This window comes from Rutidosis leptorrhynchoides, chromosome 5 (genome assembly GCF_046630445.1).
Source record: "Rutidosis leptorrhynchoides isolate AG116_Rl617_1_P2 chromosome 5, CSIRO_AGI_Rlap_v1, whole genome shotgun sequence".
Taxonomy (NCBI): Eukaryota; Viridiplantae; Streptophyta; class Magnoliopsida; order Asterales; family Asteraceae; genus Rutidosis; species Rutidosis leptorrhynchoides.
The window spans coordinates 101,906,592-101,923,920 of record NC_092337.1 but is presented as its reverse complement, the minus strand read 5'-3'; the positions used below and the strand labels follow the sequence as shown (position 1 = coordinate 101,923,920).

The 17,329-nt window shown below is 32.7% G+C and overlaps 1 protein-coding gene across 1 annotated transcript; it reads right to left on the bottom strand.

Moving 5' to 3' along the window:
• Positions 1 to 264: 264 nt before the first annotated feature.
• On the bottom strand, positions 265 to 1,242 carry LOC139850580 (uncharacterized protein At5g39865-like). Its single transcript, XM_071840140.1, has one exon. It carries the CDS (start codon positions 1,240 to 1,242, stop codon positions 265 to 267), a length of 978 nt encoding a protein of 325 aa, XP_071696241.1.
• Positions 1,243 to 17,329: the final 16,087 nt, after the last annotated feature.

The window sequence follows — 17,329 nt, the reverse complement described above, 5'->3', positions numbered from 1 at the left end:
CCGTGTTTCGTCTTTTTCCCAAATGAAGTGGGAGCCCTCGTTTGCCACCAAAGTGGGAAGGTAGTGTAGACGTTCACTGTTCGTGTAGACATAAACCCTTGATAGATAAATTTATAAATTTAGATTCAAACTTGAATTTTCTAAAATACAAACTCTATATAAATATTTAATCTTTAATAATCAAGGCATATACAATCAAAAGGAAACATATAACTCTCCACTTTACAACGTATATAAACATTAGAACATGAAAAAGAAGGAAATCTAATAACAACAAATTGGACATCTTACAAGACCATTCTCGTTGCAATCAGGACATCGTTGAAACCCATAATCACTTTCAACTTCTATTTCACATTCATCAGAACCAACTTTATTGTAAATCTTACAACTACCTGAACACGTATCACACAGTATAAATCGCACATCTCCACAACCTTCATCACAACCACCATCGCGATCATCCATCATTTCACAACCTTCAAACACTTTATCTAGCTTAAATTCATCTTGAAATTTCCTAATTTCATCAGCACCACCTATACATTTCTTCCCAACAAACACTTTAGGCAACCCTCCATATTGATCACCTAGTAACTCTTTAAGTTCTTCCTTGAATCCCGAATGCATTGATACGTCACGTTCATCAACTCTAACACCCGAGTTTTTCAAAATAACTCGAACATGACAACAATCTTCATAAGTCTTTCTAATTCCCCTCAAGCTAGTAAAATATAATACCAACTTTTCTTTCCTACATGACATAATCTCATCTTTTTCATTATGCAACAATTTCTTTACATCCCCCTCTTTGTCCTCATGTGTTAACAATGTTGGTTGATCAACGGTTGATAGCGGTTCAATTGGGCTTGAATCATCTAACCCCTCCATTAGTTCCCATGTATTAATCGTCTCTGGCTCACCATGAGGCGTTCTAATAGGCGTTTTTGGTATAGTTTTCATGATCCTTTCATCGATCATCTTAGACCATGTCTCGGTCTCAATATTTGATATTTCATTGATCTTTTTCTTGTGATCATGTTGCTCTTGAGGACGTTTAGTGGATGGATCAAGTAAAAGGTAACCGAGGGTGGTAGAAGTGAGTTCCACAACATGGTGGCCATGATTATCGAGGCTATATCGAGGAGAAAGGTTAGGGTACGACGAATAGCTTCTTCGAACTGGTGAACATTGAGAATTGCAATTACGGCATATGGGTTCCTTTGATGGTGTGCAACCCATTACATACACCACCAAAGTAAATGAGTTGTAACTTGTAAACTAACAAAGTGAAGGATATATACCTAGGGGAGTTGGTTAGTTGCTACCCACTAACAACTTACTTTATATGAATTAAAGATTGAAAAGTAAACATAAGTATTGAGAATCTGATCATTGGTGACTGTGTGGATTTGTGTATGTGATAATGAGAAAGGGAGTGAAGATCAAAAAGATAGCATTCTCCCATGAATGAGCTGGAAAAATATGAAAAGTAGGAAATTAAGAAATATACACCAAATCATTGGAAAAATGAAATGAAGTTGGTAGTTTGGATAATATTTTACTACTCGGTAGTAGAACACAATATGAGAGTATAAGAGAGAAATAAGCAATATTTAAAATTATTATCAAGAATAAAAAAAAAATGTATCAAACAGTGGCGGATCTAGGAATTCTAGTCACTGGTTGCACATATAATAATTAATATTCTAATAAATAATTAATATTTGGTAATAAAAAATAGCAAGATAATAAAAAAAATTACAAAATGATAATAATAATAATAGTAATAATAATAATAAAAGAACTTAGAAATAACTACAAGTGAAAATAATGACTTATAATTGAGTGAAGTCAAACTATTTTAAAGACCTATAACACATTTTTTTTCAAACACTATTGAATTTTTTCTATAAGATTATGCTAATATTACAATAAACAACCCTTTATCAAAACAAATACTCTGTAATATATTTATACTAGTGAAATGACTCGTGAAACCACGTGTTTGTTTAAACGAAACAGTTTAATGATATATTTTAGGTATTAAGTGAATTTAAACGCCAAAGTCATTTAGTTTAATGGCCTGACGGATTTTGACTAAAAACTTCTCGTTGTTTTTACAGACACATTGATGTACTTAATTTGGTCGGAATTAATGAACTACATATATTCTCTCACCATCATCTTTCAACTTTTATCACAACTACTATTTTCTTTGTCATAAAAGCCTACATAGAACGCTTTTATTGAAACATATATTTCGGATACATATATAACCTAATTAATCTCGTAAAGAGAACTTATATTTAAATTGAATAATAATATAATAATAATTAATGAGAGTGAATTTTTTTCCCGAAAAACATGAAATAAATAAATAAGTAGATTTAATTTAATTAGTCATTAATTAGATTAATAACATCACCTTAAGGGCTTAGATTTTTTCTTTTTCTATTTAATTTTTTTCTTAACAAATAAATTAGCCTAATAATGACATTATCATTATAGAATTTTAACAGAAATTATAGATTATATATGTGATGTGATATGTAATTTAAAGAAAGAAAAATATCTAGTTTCAACGATATTTCAAATTTACCGAAGTACTACTTATCATTTTTTATATATACTAATGCTAATATAATAAAAATAAATAGTACAAGTACAAAGAGTATCAACTTGTTTACAGAGTATTTATTTTCTCTCTCTACCTTTACCTTTCTTCACCTTCTACTTCTATCCTTCTTCCTTCCCATATCAATTTCCAGTAGCACACAACAAATTTCAATGGTATCACTAAGCTAAAGACTCAATTTTTTAACACTATATGCACTTATTTCACTGGTAGCACGTGCTACCAGTCCTTTGTTAATAGATCCGCCCCTGGCATCAAATAAAAACCTTTTTTTTAGTATCAAATAAAAACTTTGAGAGCATAACGAGGTGGTGATCGAAGTTTTTAATATTTATATTAAATTATTATGAATTTTGTTAAAGACAGTACTTGTGTCGTTAACATTATTATACAATCAGTTTCTAACCAATGGTTACCAAATTATACAATAATATAAAACGCGTTAGTGATAGTCTTAAAAGCTCTAGTTATTATAATCTAATTATCTATATATTCATATACAGGACATTTTCAATGATGTCATTAAAGAAGTATCAAGCATTAACAAAATTCATAAAAAAAAAAAAAAAAAAAAAAAAAAAAAAAAAAAAAAAAACTAGGTCGTGTTAGTAATGTCATAAATATAATTATTTTAAAATTAATTTTAAATCAGGTGCAATTAAAAAAAAATGTTATGAGGGTTAAAAAAGCGGCCACCATCTAAAAAGCTTCACGCATGCCCTTACCAAGCATGAGGTGCAACTTGTCAAGGAAATTGAAGAGACCGAAATTGAAATTAAAGATACATATCATAAAATTGAAGTTAAAAATATATGCATTCAATATTAATCCTCTGGTAACTACTCATTTGCTTTTCTTTTTTTCTTAATCAATCTTCATGACACCGATTATCATCAGGTAACTCAATTATTTATTAAAAAGGAAAAATCTTTCGGGCTTTGTTTGAATTAATGTAATATGGTTGTTGCAGAAGATGAAGCATAGAGAATCTGGAGAACAAAGATCCAAACTCTACGATTTTCGATTTGGGGCTAAATGTATTTCCGCTACTTTTAAACTTCTGATGATGATGTGTATGCAAGTAATTTACTTTTTGAGTTCTGTGTAGTAATCTCTGTTAGCGTAGGATCATTTTTGATTGTTATTTGTTCATAATTGTTTGTTTGCAAAGTATTGTTTTTTATGCCTGTTTGCTAAACTGCGATTGTCCAAATCGTTTCTCAAATATCTTCTGAGACATTAGTGATGATTTCTGTACTTTAGCTTCTTTTTTCTTTCCTTATCTTCTCCTACACACCAATGATCTGCATCTCATTCAACTTCGAGTTTTGGCTGATATCTTCTGCTCATTGAAGGTACAAACAGATTTTTGAGTTAAAATTCTGATTTTAGCTGTGCTTTGAAACATTTAATGTTGTATATAACATATAATATATTTTTTTATTTCATTTTGATTATGATCAAAGAAGGAGATGCAGACTAATAGATATGATCACCATTAAATTGTTGGGTTTATGTATTTTATGTTGTGAATATATCAATGATTCGTATTTGTACTTCTTATAAGTGTTCGATGAAATTCCTCAATAGATTTTTTGAATTTTACTAAGGTGACCTATATGCTTTTGATATGAAAAATGTTAGATGTTTATTTTTTAGAGTTTTGAAGAAAGGGTTTGTTGGACTTTTCATTTAAAATTAACTTTAAAGTAAGCTATTGAAAGTGAAATCTTGGCAAATAGACCCAGGTTAGGATCCGACTTAATAGAAATTGTAACAGCTCCTGATCTTGTTTGATGTTGTATGGCGCGTCGCACCATATTCTTACGCGTCGAGCGAATAGGCCAGAATTGAAGGACTGTTTTGTAATTTAAATGAAATAAGAAGAGGGACCAAATTGCAATTTAGCATGGACGTATTTTGAGGCTAAAGTGCAGATCTAGTCTCACTCTTATCACTTTCTTCACCTACTTACACACACTAGTGAAAGAGAGGGTGATTTCTAAAGTGAGAAAGCTTTGTTCTTGTGAAGAGGAAGTGATTTACACCAAATTGAAGCCCCAAACTAAGTGTAGGTACTCCCTAGCCTTGTTCTACGAATTAATGTTGTCTAATTTCGAGTTGGGGTTAGGGTTAGGGTTGGTGTTGAGTCTAAGACCCATTTTTTGTGAAATTAGGGTTCTTGGTGTATGATTTGGGTGTGTAAACCCTATATTGTAATCTAAGGTTTTGGATGACGAATTTGTAAGTTAAGAGTCTTGCACATGTTGAAGTTGTGATGTGATCTAGCGGTTGGTGGCCTGCTTCTTTTAGGGGAGGTCAGGAGTTCGACCCCCGTTGGCTACATACTAAAACACAATTTCATTCCTGCCATGAGGTATCCACCCATGACACCTTTCCCATATCGTTTAGGGGGATAAAGGGGAGTGGGTTTTACTTGGCCGTGCCCTTGGATCAGTTTCAAAGTTTCCTCCCGGGCAGCGATGGGGGCGGGTTATTATCACTGCATCGGCATAGTCAAAACGGGAGATGATCGCAACGGGTGATTTAGGCCCCCTCGGGTGATCCCAATCGCTGTCCAAAAAAAAAGTCTTACATATGTTAGCTTGATCACTACAACACTTGTGAACTAGTGATATGGTTGTTGTGTAAACTTGATTTTATGTGTAAAACCCTAATTTGGTTTAAAAGTGTTTTATTGGTGAAATGGGTATTTGAATGCTTGAAGTACTAGACTTTTGGGCCTAAATTTGGTGAACTTGAGTCATAAGCACTAACTATTAGTGATTATGGGTATGTATTGGCATAATCAAGGGAAGTCAAGTGACTTTTGGGTCGAAATTGCACTTGGGGAATTTTGGGTTGTATAAGCTATAATTGAATATAGCTTGTTGTGTGAAAATTTCGTTTAGGTGAATTGCTTTCGGATTTATTTTGAAGCTCAAGCTTTGTTGTTCTAGTTCACCAAGTTAACTGAGGTGAGTGGAATAGTTATGCGTGTATGTATATAATTTATTTACTTGTGGTGGATGTGGTTTAGTGATTTCCGTGTTTTGGATTCACTAGAGTGATAACCGTGGGTTGGACTCAATCAAGTTTGTGTGCTCGATACCACATAATGTGTATGGTGAAAATCGTGTGTTCGTATCACAATGGGTGTTATGGTGAAAATCGTGCGTTCGTATCATCAAAACATGTGCGAGACGGGTGGGTGTGACATATTTCATTTGTTACTTTAGTTCATGTATTCGATACCACCCATGAGGTTAGTGAAAATTGTGTGTTTGTATCACTAATGGTTATTGTGAACAACCGATGGTCTTTCGCGAGAACCATTCCCTTGTGCTTATGGTTAACCATAAAGTGTGTGTGTGTTACTTCTTGTTGTGATTAGCATGCTTCTTTAACTAAATGGTTGTTGTATTGCTTTCTTCGGCGCTTATTGTATGTGTGATTTGTGGGTTAAATGCGGGTGGGTAAGTTGTATGCATAGATGTATAACTATTGCACTCACTAAGTATGTAGATTACTCCCTCGTTGTTTATATCTTTTTATAGATTCAAGCACCGCAAAGGACAAGGGTATGGCATTGGAGTAGCTAGCGGTGTTGTGCTTTTTGTATGGTAGCCCGGATGGTCATTGATGATACGCATAATGATCCGTCTCAAAAGGGTACACTATTAGTAGTATCTCGGCTAAAGCATACCCTGTACGAACCATCACGGGTAAGGAACATCTTTCCGGTCTCACCTTAGTAACTTGAATCAGAAGGTTACTTGTACATGCATCCGGGAAGGATCATTCCTAACAAAGGCTAGCCGGAACGCCACATAAAGTTTCAGCCTAAATGAATGAGCATGTTACCGACATCACCTAGCCGGATGCAAAGACATTGAGAAACCAAGAATCATATCATCACATAAAAAGGCCTCCTGGATCACGAATGTCAGGCACCCGACAACCTTTAAAAAGATACCTATAAACCGTCTACAATCTTATCCGGTCATAACACTATCGAGAAGAAACACTTGAAATAAAACATCAGATAAAACCCCTTTTGTCTAGGCGAGAGCGAGACACTCATTTCGCTACACTTTAGCCGGATCTGCCATACTCTTGGGATTACATTGTCCTCTTAGCTTAGGTTTCTGGTCCCGGGACAAGCACGTTGTCCCAGAACGAGCACACCATCCCGGAACAAGCACGTTGTCCCGGAACAAGCACACCATCCCGGAACAAGCACGCTGTCCCGGAACAAGTATATCATCCCGGAACAAGCACATGATCCCGGAGCAAATACACAAACAAGCTGCGCGCCATGTCAGCCCACGAATCTAGGAAAGGTTGTTAGGATCTGTTTGTTATTCCTATGAAAGGGACATGTGCCACGTCAACCCTTAGGATTAGCGAAGTTGGTTATAACCATGAAAGGGACATGTGCCACGTCACCATTCCCTCATAACATCTATAAATATACGAACAAGATCACTCATTCAATAACAGTTGATGCATTAATGTTACTCTGCCCAAATTAATTGCAGTAACATCTCTCCAGCTGATAATACAATTCCGATAAAGATTTCGGTCGTTATCGGAGTTAATTTCCACTGTAAGATATTAACTTATTCGATTCCAATCGAATAAGGTTAATCCCATCGATTGTTTTACGCCCTTGAAATCCAGATTTTAAATCGGGGTTCGCACAATTATTGGAGTTAAAACATTCGATCCACTCTTTTACACTAATCCAGCACTCAAATCTGAAATCTATATTACCATTACGATTTTGGTTTGATCAGTCATGCTCTCTTTTGGGTCAAGTGTTATGTTTTGGGTCGAAGTCATACACTTATCATCTTATGGGTCAAGTGATATCCGTTGTTGTAAACTTATAAACTTGTTGTATTTCGGGTCATGATAACCTTTTGAGTAAGTTTGAAAAATTGTTAAGACTTTTGCTATTTGAAATTGTGGTGAAAATATAACTTAGAAAACTGCAGCAACAGTTCCTTTGTTACTGCACGTCGCGCAATACAATGGAATTGGGACGCCAAAGCTAAAATTGGTTCTAGGCATCTGGCACAGTGGATTTGAGCCTCACGCAAATGTATGGCGCGTCGCGCATTTGGGTTGGAACTGATGGACATAACTGGTTAAAGTTCAGCCATTGAAAATGCAGTTTAAGGCGCGCCACACGATTAATATGCGCGACACACATTAACCTTTTGTAAAAAAATGGGTCAATTTTTCGTAAATGGTTTTGGTGTGTTTCAAAATCACTGATATCCTGAAGAAAATAAGTCATGAGGTATGTGACTAATCCTTACTTTATGTATGTTTATAGGGATCAATTATCTTAAGTTGATGTCAATAAAGTAAAAAAAAAGTATGAATGTTTGTTGGGTAGACTTCACCCGACTCATTTGACCATTACCCTACCTTTTTTTAGGTTGAAATAATCGAGGATCATCGAAAGGAAAAAGTATCGACTCAATTGACCATGACTCGACTTCAGCACGACTGACAAGTATTTTTTGGGTTTTTATAATTTGTTGACTTATATATAAAGGTAACGCAACTGAGTAAAATGATTAATTCGATTCAAGTAAGTTGAATGTGTGTATATTTTGTTATGTAAATGTAAAAATGTGCTATATATTTTGGATATAAGACATTTTAATAATCTTCTTTCTATTGCTTGATATAAAACATACACTATATTTTGGTTGTTTTTTTAATGAAGAGTTTATAAACTGTTTGATGATATCATAAGACCAATCGCAACCATCACGTCTTCCTCAACACTTCCTCAGCGCCACGTCAGCTGTTTTTCTCCTCTTTCCTCACCACTTCCTCACATAATACTCCCATAACACACCATTGCCAACCATAACATATTTTCTCAAATTTTATTATTATTATTATTATTATTATTATTATTATTATTATTGTTATTATTATTATTATTATTATTATTATTATTATTATTTATTTTTTCTTATAATATTAATATTAATATTATATTATTTTTAAGTAACAAATAAATAATTATTTTTGAACATCACATTTATTAAACAACAAACATACGGTTAGATTTTTTTTTTTTTCTTCTTCTTCTTCTTCTTCTTGATCTATCATATCAAGCATATCGAGTGCGACAGTACTGAAATCCGAACTCGCAGCATCTATTGCAAATTTTGTGAGACTATCCAATTTTGAAGGCATTTTGGTGATTGTTGAGTAAATATTGGGGATATATATGTTGGTTGAGATGAGAGTAAAAATGTGATTTATGTTGATATGGGATAGGATATATATATATATATATATATATATATATATATATATATATATATATATATATATATATATATATATATATATATATGTATATATATATGTGTGTGTGTGTGTGTATATATATAGTGGAGGTATTGAAAAAAAAAAAAAGTATTCAACGGCTATATAGCCATTAAATTGCATCAAACACCAAAATTCTCGTTCTCAAACATGCGTAGAAATGAAACTTTGCAGGGCGAGTAAACCGAGGGCGCTCGAGGGCGTGCGAGGTCGGGGAGATTGCCATCGGTGCCCTCGAGGAAGTATGCTGGTGACAAGCTCGAGCACGGGCAGATAGAATTGGTCTAAAAAAAATTTAATAAAGGCAAAATTTAATTCATTTGTTGCTCATCATTTTTGTTTCATAGGATAGTGATATTTCCAAATTCACTTTTGATAGATCCACACTTGTTTCACACTATTTTTCAGTAATATCCTTAAATAAATTCAAACATAAAAATTGTACAACCCATCATTTAAGGGTATATTAGGTATTTCGTGTAGATCTATCAATTTGGTGAGTGATATATCATCACCCATTTATTAGGTTCATCATACCACATGCTACCAACATTCTGGTCCTGGACACAAATGGTTTTAAATCTTATTTTTTCGAAAGGCAGACATTTTATTAGCACAAGAAATAGAAGTACAACACGAGAGAGTAGCCCATTACACACGATTTGAGCACTATGAAAGACTCGACAAAAAATAAGTTGCAAAGAGAGCAACTACAAACACAAACAATAAGCTAAAGTACTAACCTATACAATAATGAAGAGGATTGGAGAGCCATTGTAGCCATTCAATATTCTTTGTTTTGCAACGCGATGAGATCCATTCAAAAGATAAGAGTTGAATTTTCATTAACCCACCCGGACCATTTCAACACGAATTCGAGAACACCTTCCGATTTCGATTATTCCAAATTAAGTATCCACACGTCCATTCTAGAGCTTGCCAAATTTGAGAACCAGCGAAAGAAAATGCCTCAAACGCCTTATTTGTAACATCCTCATATCGGGCCTAGATGTAAGATGACCTTTTTGTCCTTAGGCATAATTGTGTGGTTAATTATGCTTATATTTTAATTAAATGTTTGGTGTTATTTTATTATTTGGTTAAGACCAGTTTGTGACAAGTGTCACAGAACAGGTTTGTTTATTTAATTTGGACTGCGTTAGGGCAGTCAAATTAAGTACGAAAGTTATCAGATAACTGGTAAATACCCGTGTGTGATGGGGTATGTTATTTAACTCACATATATAAGCTTGTTGCAGCTCATTTCTATCTTTTTCTTGAAACTTCTAATTACTCCGTACCTTAACTCTCACTACTTGAAAACCCTAATTTCTAGATCTTGATTTGGAGCTCGAATTGTGTTTAAAATCGATTTCCTTGTGTCATTGTGAGTCTATCAAGGTAAGATGTGTTCGATTTCATGTCCAAATCAGTGTTTTAATTGAGATTAAAGCTAGGTTTTTGATAAAAGTGATTTTGGTGTCTTAATGCTTAATTTGATGTTGTTTTGGCTCAAAACTTGTGGGTTTATACTTCTAAATGTTTTATGTACAAGTTATAAGTGGTTTTGAGGTCAAAAATGTAGAGACCCGTCCTAATCCATCTGGTCGAAGTCCATATTGATTACAAACGATTCACAATAGTTGATTTCATTGCGAGGTATTTGACCTCTATATGATACATTTTACAAACATTGCATTCGTTTTTAAAAGACAAACTTTCTTTACAATGAAAGTTGACGGCATGCATACCATTTCATAATATATTCAACTATAATTTAATTAATAATAATCTTGATGAACTCAATGACTCGAATGCAACGTCTTTTGAAATATGTCATGAATGACTCCAAGTAATATCCTTAAGATGAGCTAATGCACAGCGAAAGATTTCTTTAATACCTGAGAATAAACATGCTTTAAAGTGTCAACCAAAAGGTTGGTTAGTTCATTAGTTTATCATAATCGATCATTTTCATCATTTTAATAGACCACAAGAATTTCATTTCCAATTCTCATAAATATACGTCCCATGCATAGAGACAAAAATCATTCATATGGATTGAACACCTGGTAACCGACATTAACAAGATGCATATAAGAATATCCCCTATCATTCCGGGAAATCCTTCGGGCATGATAAAACAACATCGAAGTACTAAAGCATCCGGTACTTTGGATGGGTTCGTTAGGCCCAATAGATCTATCTTTAGAATTCGTGTCAATTAGGCGTGCACTAATTCTCAAAATTAGTGATGTTCCCTAATTCTTAGGCTACCAAGCTGAAAGGGGCATATTAGGCTTCGATCATTCAACCATATAATGCAGTTTCGATTACTTGTGTCTATTTCGTAAAATATTTATAAAAATTGCGCATGTATTCTCAGCCCAAAAATATAAAGGGTAAAAAGGCAAATGAAACTCACCTAATGTATTTTGTAGTAAAAATACATATGACTATATCGAACAACTGAACAATGCAGGGTTGGCCTCGGATTCACGAACCTATATTCAATTATGTATATTAATACATGTAATGGTAATTGAAATAAACATATATATTATTAGTGATATAATTGTTATATTTAATAATTTATAGGTTTTATTACTTAATTAAGTGTATTTATTTTATTTGATTAGTATTATATTAGAAACTACCTAATTTGTTATATATAAATATTTATAAAAAAAAACTGTTAATAAGTTTAATACATACATATATGTAATATTACTTCCAGGTATATTTTTATATACAACATACTTATCTGGTAAAATAGTATTAATAGTAATAATAAAAGTTGTATTTGATGGTAATGATAGTATTAAATATAACAGTACAGATAATAATAATAATTATAGCAGTATTAATAGTAATAATAATAATAACGATACTAGTAGTAAAAATGTTATACTAATAATAATATCGTTTTAGTGATAAAAAGATGATAATCATATTAATAATACTTATGTTAATAATTATAAATATAATAATAATAATTTTAATTCGAATATTTATAAAGTGCTACCGATACTAATATTTATGAAAATAATGCTAATAATACTAATAATACTAAAAATACTTAATGGTACTACTTAATAATAACTAAAATAATAATAATGATAATAGTCATATTATTAATATTAATAATAGCAATTTTTAATAATAATAATAATAATAATAATAATAATAATAATTATAATTCTTATAACTTATGTTAACAACACTAATTGTAATACCTTTAATAATTATAATACTAGTAGTATTAATAATAACTAATAATAACAATAATAATATTAACAACAATAATATTAATAAATATAATAACAATAATGATAATAATAATAATAATAATAATAATAATAATAATAATAATAATAATAATAATAATAATAATAATAATAATAATAATAATAATAATAATAATAAAGGGTTACAACCTTTGAAGAAAAGCCTAAAAAAATACGCCATTGACGGGGCTCGAACCTGTGACCTCTCGCTCACCCGCACCAACACCCAACCATTTCACTGGCTCGACTTATTTGAATAAACCTTCAGTCAGGTTTTATTTAACCCTACGTTCCTGTTTCCTTAATTCTTCATCTTCTTTTCATAAAATAAAAAAAAATCGCCATAACCAAGGCTCGAACGCTAGACCTTCAGTTCCACAACACAACACCCTAACCACTCTTCTGTTTCTTATTATCTGGAATATTATTAAACTTAATATCATTTAAACCGTATTCCAGTTTCATCATCTTCTTCAAAAAAACTCGGTCGACCAGGGAACTCAAGGTGTGATCAATATAACAAATTTAAGGTTGGAATTTAATATTTGAAAAAAAAAATACAGAAACATATAGAGGTTTAGTTGATTAATTAAAACAACAAAAAGTTTAAAGAGTTTCGCTGTACAGCAACTATAAAGCTCGATATGAGCTCAAATTCAAATTCGAAATTTAAATGGGTTTTAGCCAAAGATCAAAACATGAAAAAGATGTTAAATCATTCCTTGAAACTTTCTCCATCCTCAATTTGACCAGAAACATTCAAATAAATCCAAATTTCATGATGAACGAATTTTTTGACTTTTGTAAATAAAAGTTTGACTTCGAAATTTAAGCTCGATAGGACGAATTGATCTATGAGACTTTGTGGATAGTTTGAGAAAAAAGTTTCAAACACAATTACATTTACATATTCTGTAATTTTATTTGAATTTAAGGTTTAAAAAAAATTTGAACACGTACAGGGCACAGGGCCTGTGTTTCTTCATTTTCTGTTTTATATTCCACCATTTGATAACTGTAAAATATTATATATTGATAGTTGATTAGGTAACGTTGTTTTATATTAATTAACACTGTTTTTAATCGAGCTTTACAGCAAATTTCTTCGACAGCAAGAATCAATTCGTACATGGAAGAAAATAAAAAAAATAAAGAATAACACTGATTGGTACTGAATTTTATTGTGTTTTGGAAATCTGATATCGACTTCTAACTAATTGGAGATGGATACAAAAACGTATATAGTTGATTAGGATATGAATCTGATCTTGATTCCTTTTATATTTTTTTTTATTATCATATTATTAATATTGATAATTTTATTAATAATAACACAAATACTAATAAAAATAATAGAATTAATAATAAATATAATAATATTAATTTTTCTAATAATAATAAATATATTAATAATAATAAATAATAATGATACCAATAATCATAAAAATGATAATTTTAATAAGTTTAACAATCGTAATTATAATACTAATGATAACTGTAATATTACTAATATTAACATTACTTATAATAATATTAATATTATTAATGATAATAATAATAATAACAACTTATATATATATATATATATATATATATATATATATATATATATATATATATATATATATATATATATATATATATATATATCCAATCTCATTTATATTACAATTAATAACATTAATAATACAATTATTGATATTAATATTGACATTAACGAAAGTAATGATCATAATACAACATTTATACTTCAATTTGTAATTACACTTAATATATTATCTTTGCATTTCATTGCTTATATAATACCTATTCTATATATTTGAATGTTTAATATTTATATATATATATTTTATATATATTCTAATATAATAATAATATAAATCATATATATTTATATATATTCCTTTTTAATTATTTTATTTATCATTATACATTTTTAATTCTAATATTTAAATCATATTTCATAATTTTAATTTATTATATATACTTATATTTATATATATATATATATATATATATATATATATATATATATATATATATATATATATATATATATATATATATATATATATATATATATACATATTCATTTACAAACAATTGTTCGTGAATCGTTGAGAGCAGTCGAAGGTCAAATGAATATATTAAACGCAGTTCAAAGTTTTTAAGATTTCAACATTACAGACTTTGCTTATCGTGTCTGAAATATATAAAGATTAAGTTTAAGTTTGCTCGGAAATTTCTGGGTCATCACAAAAAACAGGTTCAAGTTTGAGATTTGGGTGATTTTGGTGCGAAACCCATCAGTTTCTGCTGCTGCTGCACGAAGAACACAACCATACGGTTGCAGCTTGCAACCGCACAGGAACATGGTGCAACCGTACGAGTGCATGTGCAACTGTACGGATGCAGTAGTGTTGGTGCAATCGGGCAGAAGTGTGTAACCGTACGGATGGATGATGCAACCGTACGGATGCAGATCAGATCAGTAGTTGTTGTTTAATTTAGCTGTTTCCTAGCCGTTATGCTATCCGCGTGACTTATGATTATCAGGATGTAAATTCTGAAAATGCATAAGTGTTAGGTGGACTTTTAGCGGCGCTTTTTGTGACTGATTTTCTGTACTGTGCTGTTTTGTGTTAACAAACAGAAACGAACTTGATTTGCATTATGTTCAGGTGATAAGGATAAGGAAGCCGCTCAGTGATAGATTATCTGAGCTTATTGCTGGTATTCGGTGAGTGGGTATATCTCCGGATAGAGTATTAAGTAGCTGACACGCTACTTGTTCTGACTCTTTACTATTATGTTTATGCCCTGTATGAATACCATGTGTAGTTAGATATTGCCATGCTAGTTAGGACGATTGCATGACCGATTATCTGTGATATTATGTGCGCACTGTTAGTCGGACACCAACCAATGCGGCAAGGTTGGGAACCCACCGAGGCGGCAAGGTCAGGTTGATGTGAGGTCAACTGTGGTAGCCTGGTCGGGTCATGGTTTTACTGATTGTTCAGTATAGCATAGAAGGACGCTTGTGTTGCGTCTTAATGGTTATGCAGTGGAGTCAGTAAAGCGGACCATCAGTAGACTGTAGCTTGATCAACTAAGTCGTGTGCTCGTACAAGCCGCCGATCCTCATATTGTCAGTTGATGTTATATGCTAGTTTAGAACGTTAGCATATCTGTGACCTTTGCATGTTTAGTTGTTTATGCTTGATCTGTTAGATAGTATCCATTCACTTAGTAGTTGTGCTAATTCCCCCACATTTCCACCCTTGCAGGTTTAGGTACTGCTGTTTAGGATGGGTGTCGCGGACGAGTTTGAAGACATGTTTGACTATGTGATTAACTCTAATGTTTTCAATTTTAATGATGTTTTCACGTAATACCGATGTTTTGGAATATTGTAATAACATTAACTAAGTTGATTTGTTAACTATGATTTGTAAGTATTAACCAGGGTTATTTTAGTAACAAAATGTACTTCTGCTGTGATTAAAAAAAAATCAGGGTGTTACAAGTTGGTATCAGAGCATGGTTTAGCAGCAAGTATGTGCGTGTATTTGCTCCTAAACCCTGAGTTAAGTCAAACATGTCCGTAGGGTGGGGCTAAGAGAATGTAGGATTTGGTGTATATTAGTGTTTAGTAAACTAACAGTTATCCACTAAGCTTTTGTGCGAGTGTTTTGTAGCACAGATGGCAGATGACAGGGATGTGAATGCTACAAACCCGATCCACCCTGGAACGTTTAGTGCTCCAGATGTGGAGGATGAGGCAGAGGTTTACGAGGCTGATTATGTGCATGAGCTTGAAAGTAAACTTAAGGAAGCTCTGGAAAAGATTACTAAGCTTGAGTTAGCTAGACAGTCGGGTAATGAGGATACACCACCGGGTTTTGCCACTGCTCAATCACACACAGTACCTCAAATAAACCAGAACCAGTACCAATACATATTACAGAACCAATTCCCTCATCATGTTATGCCACCACAGTTTAACTACCAATATCAAAATCCCATGTTGATGAACCAAGTTCAGCCGCCTATATACCAACAACCATTTCCACAACAGCAATTTCAACAACAATACTAGCCACCAAAAAGATGCACCTTTAAACAATTTAGAGATTGTGGACCTTCTCCCTACTCAGGAAGTTCTGACCCAACCAAAACTCTCAACTGGTTAAGGGAAGTTGAAAAGGCATTCAAGGCATGTCAGTGTGAGCCAGAATTGAAAGTAACTTACGCGAGTAGTTGTTGAAAGACAAAGCTATGGTGTGGTGGAATTCTGTGATAGCAAGTGTTCCTCCAGAACAAGTTCGAATGATCACTTGGGAGCAGTTTTACGGTAAGGTATGTGAGCAGTACTGCAATGTGTTTGATATGAATAGGATTAAGATGGAATTTCTTGAAATGCGGATGACGCCGCAGATGTCAATTGATGAGGTAATTGAGAAATACATGGATAAGTTGAGATTTGTACAACAATGGGTGCCGGATGAACAATTCAGAATTCAGCACTTTGTAAACATGATTTTGCCTGAGTATAGGACTTTTGTGAGGTTAGCACCAACGTTATCTCAAGCTTTTGTGATGGCAAAGATGGTGGAAAGTGATGTAAGAGTAGCAAGGGGTATGAATTTTGGAAGTATTGTACCACAGGGTAGTCAGTCTACCAGTGAATCGGGTTCGAAGTCTAAGAAATCATATGGGTTTAGATAGAAAGGTAAGGGTAACCAAGCAAGTTCAGGGTCTGGTTCCTGTAAGAGAGAATGGTGTAAAGGTTGTAAGTCTTCTCACAGTGGGCAGTGTTCAGAGGCAACGAGAAGGTGTTTAATATGTGGTATGGTAGGTCATGAATCCCAGGGGTATTCCTTCAGGGAGAATGTGTGTTGGAGTTGTCACCAGCTAGGTCACCGTTCATCTAGTTATCAGGCGTCATAGGACGCAAGTTCCGGGGTAGGGTCAGGGGCGCGTTCGGCATCTGTCGAGGGTTCCACAGCCTGTAGTGGACAGAAGAGAAAGAACCCACCGA

Bases quoted from the DNA above. Each gene is read 5' to 3' on its own strand.
- LOC139850580 (XM_071840140.1), bottom strand. From the start codon at position 1,242: ATGGGTTGCACACCATCAAAGGAACCCATATGCCGTAATTGCAATTCT.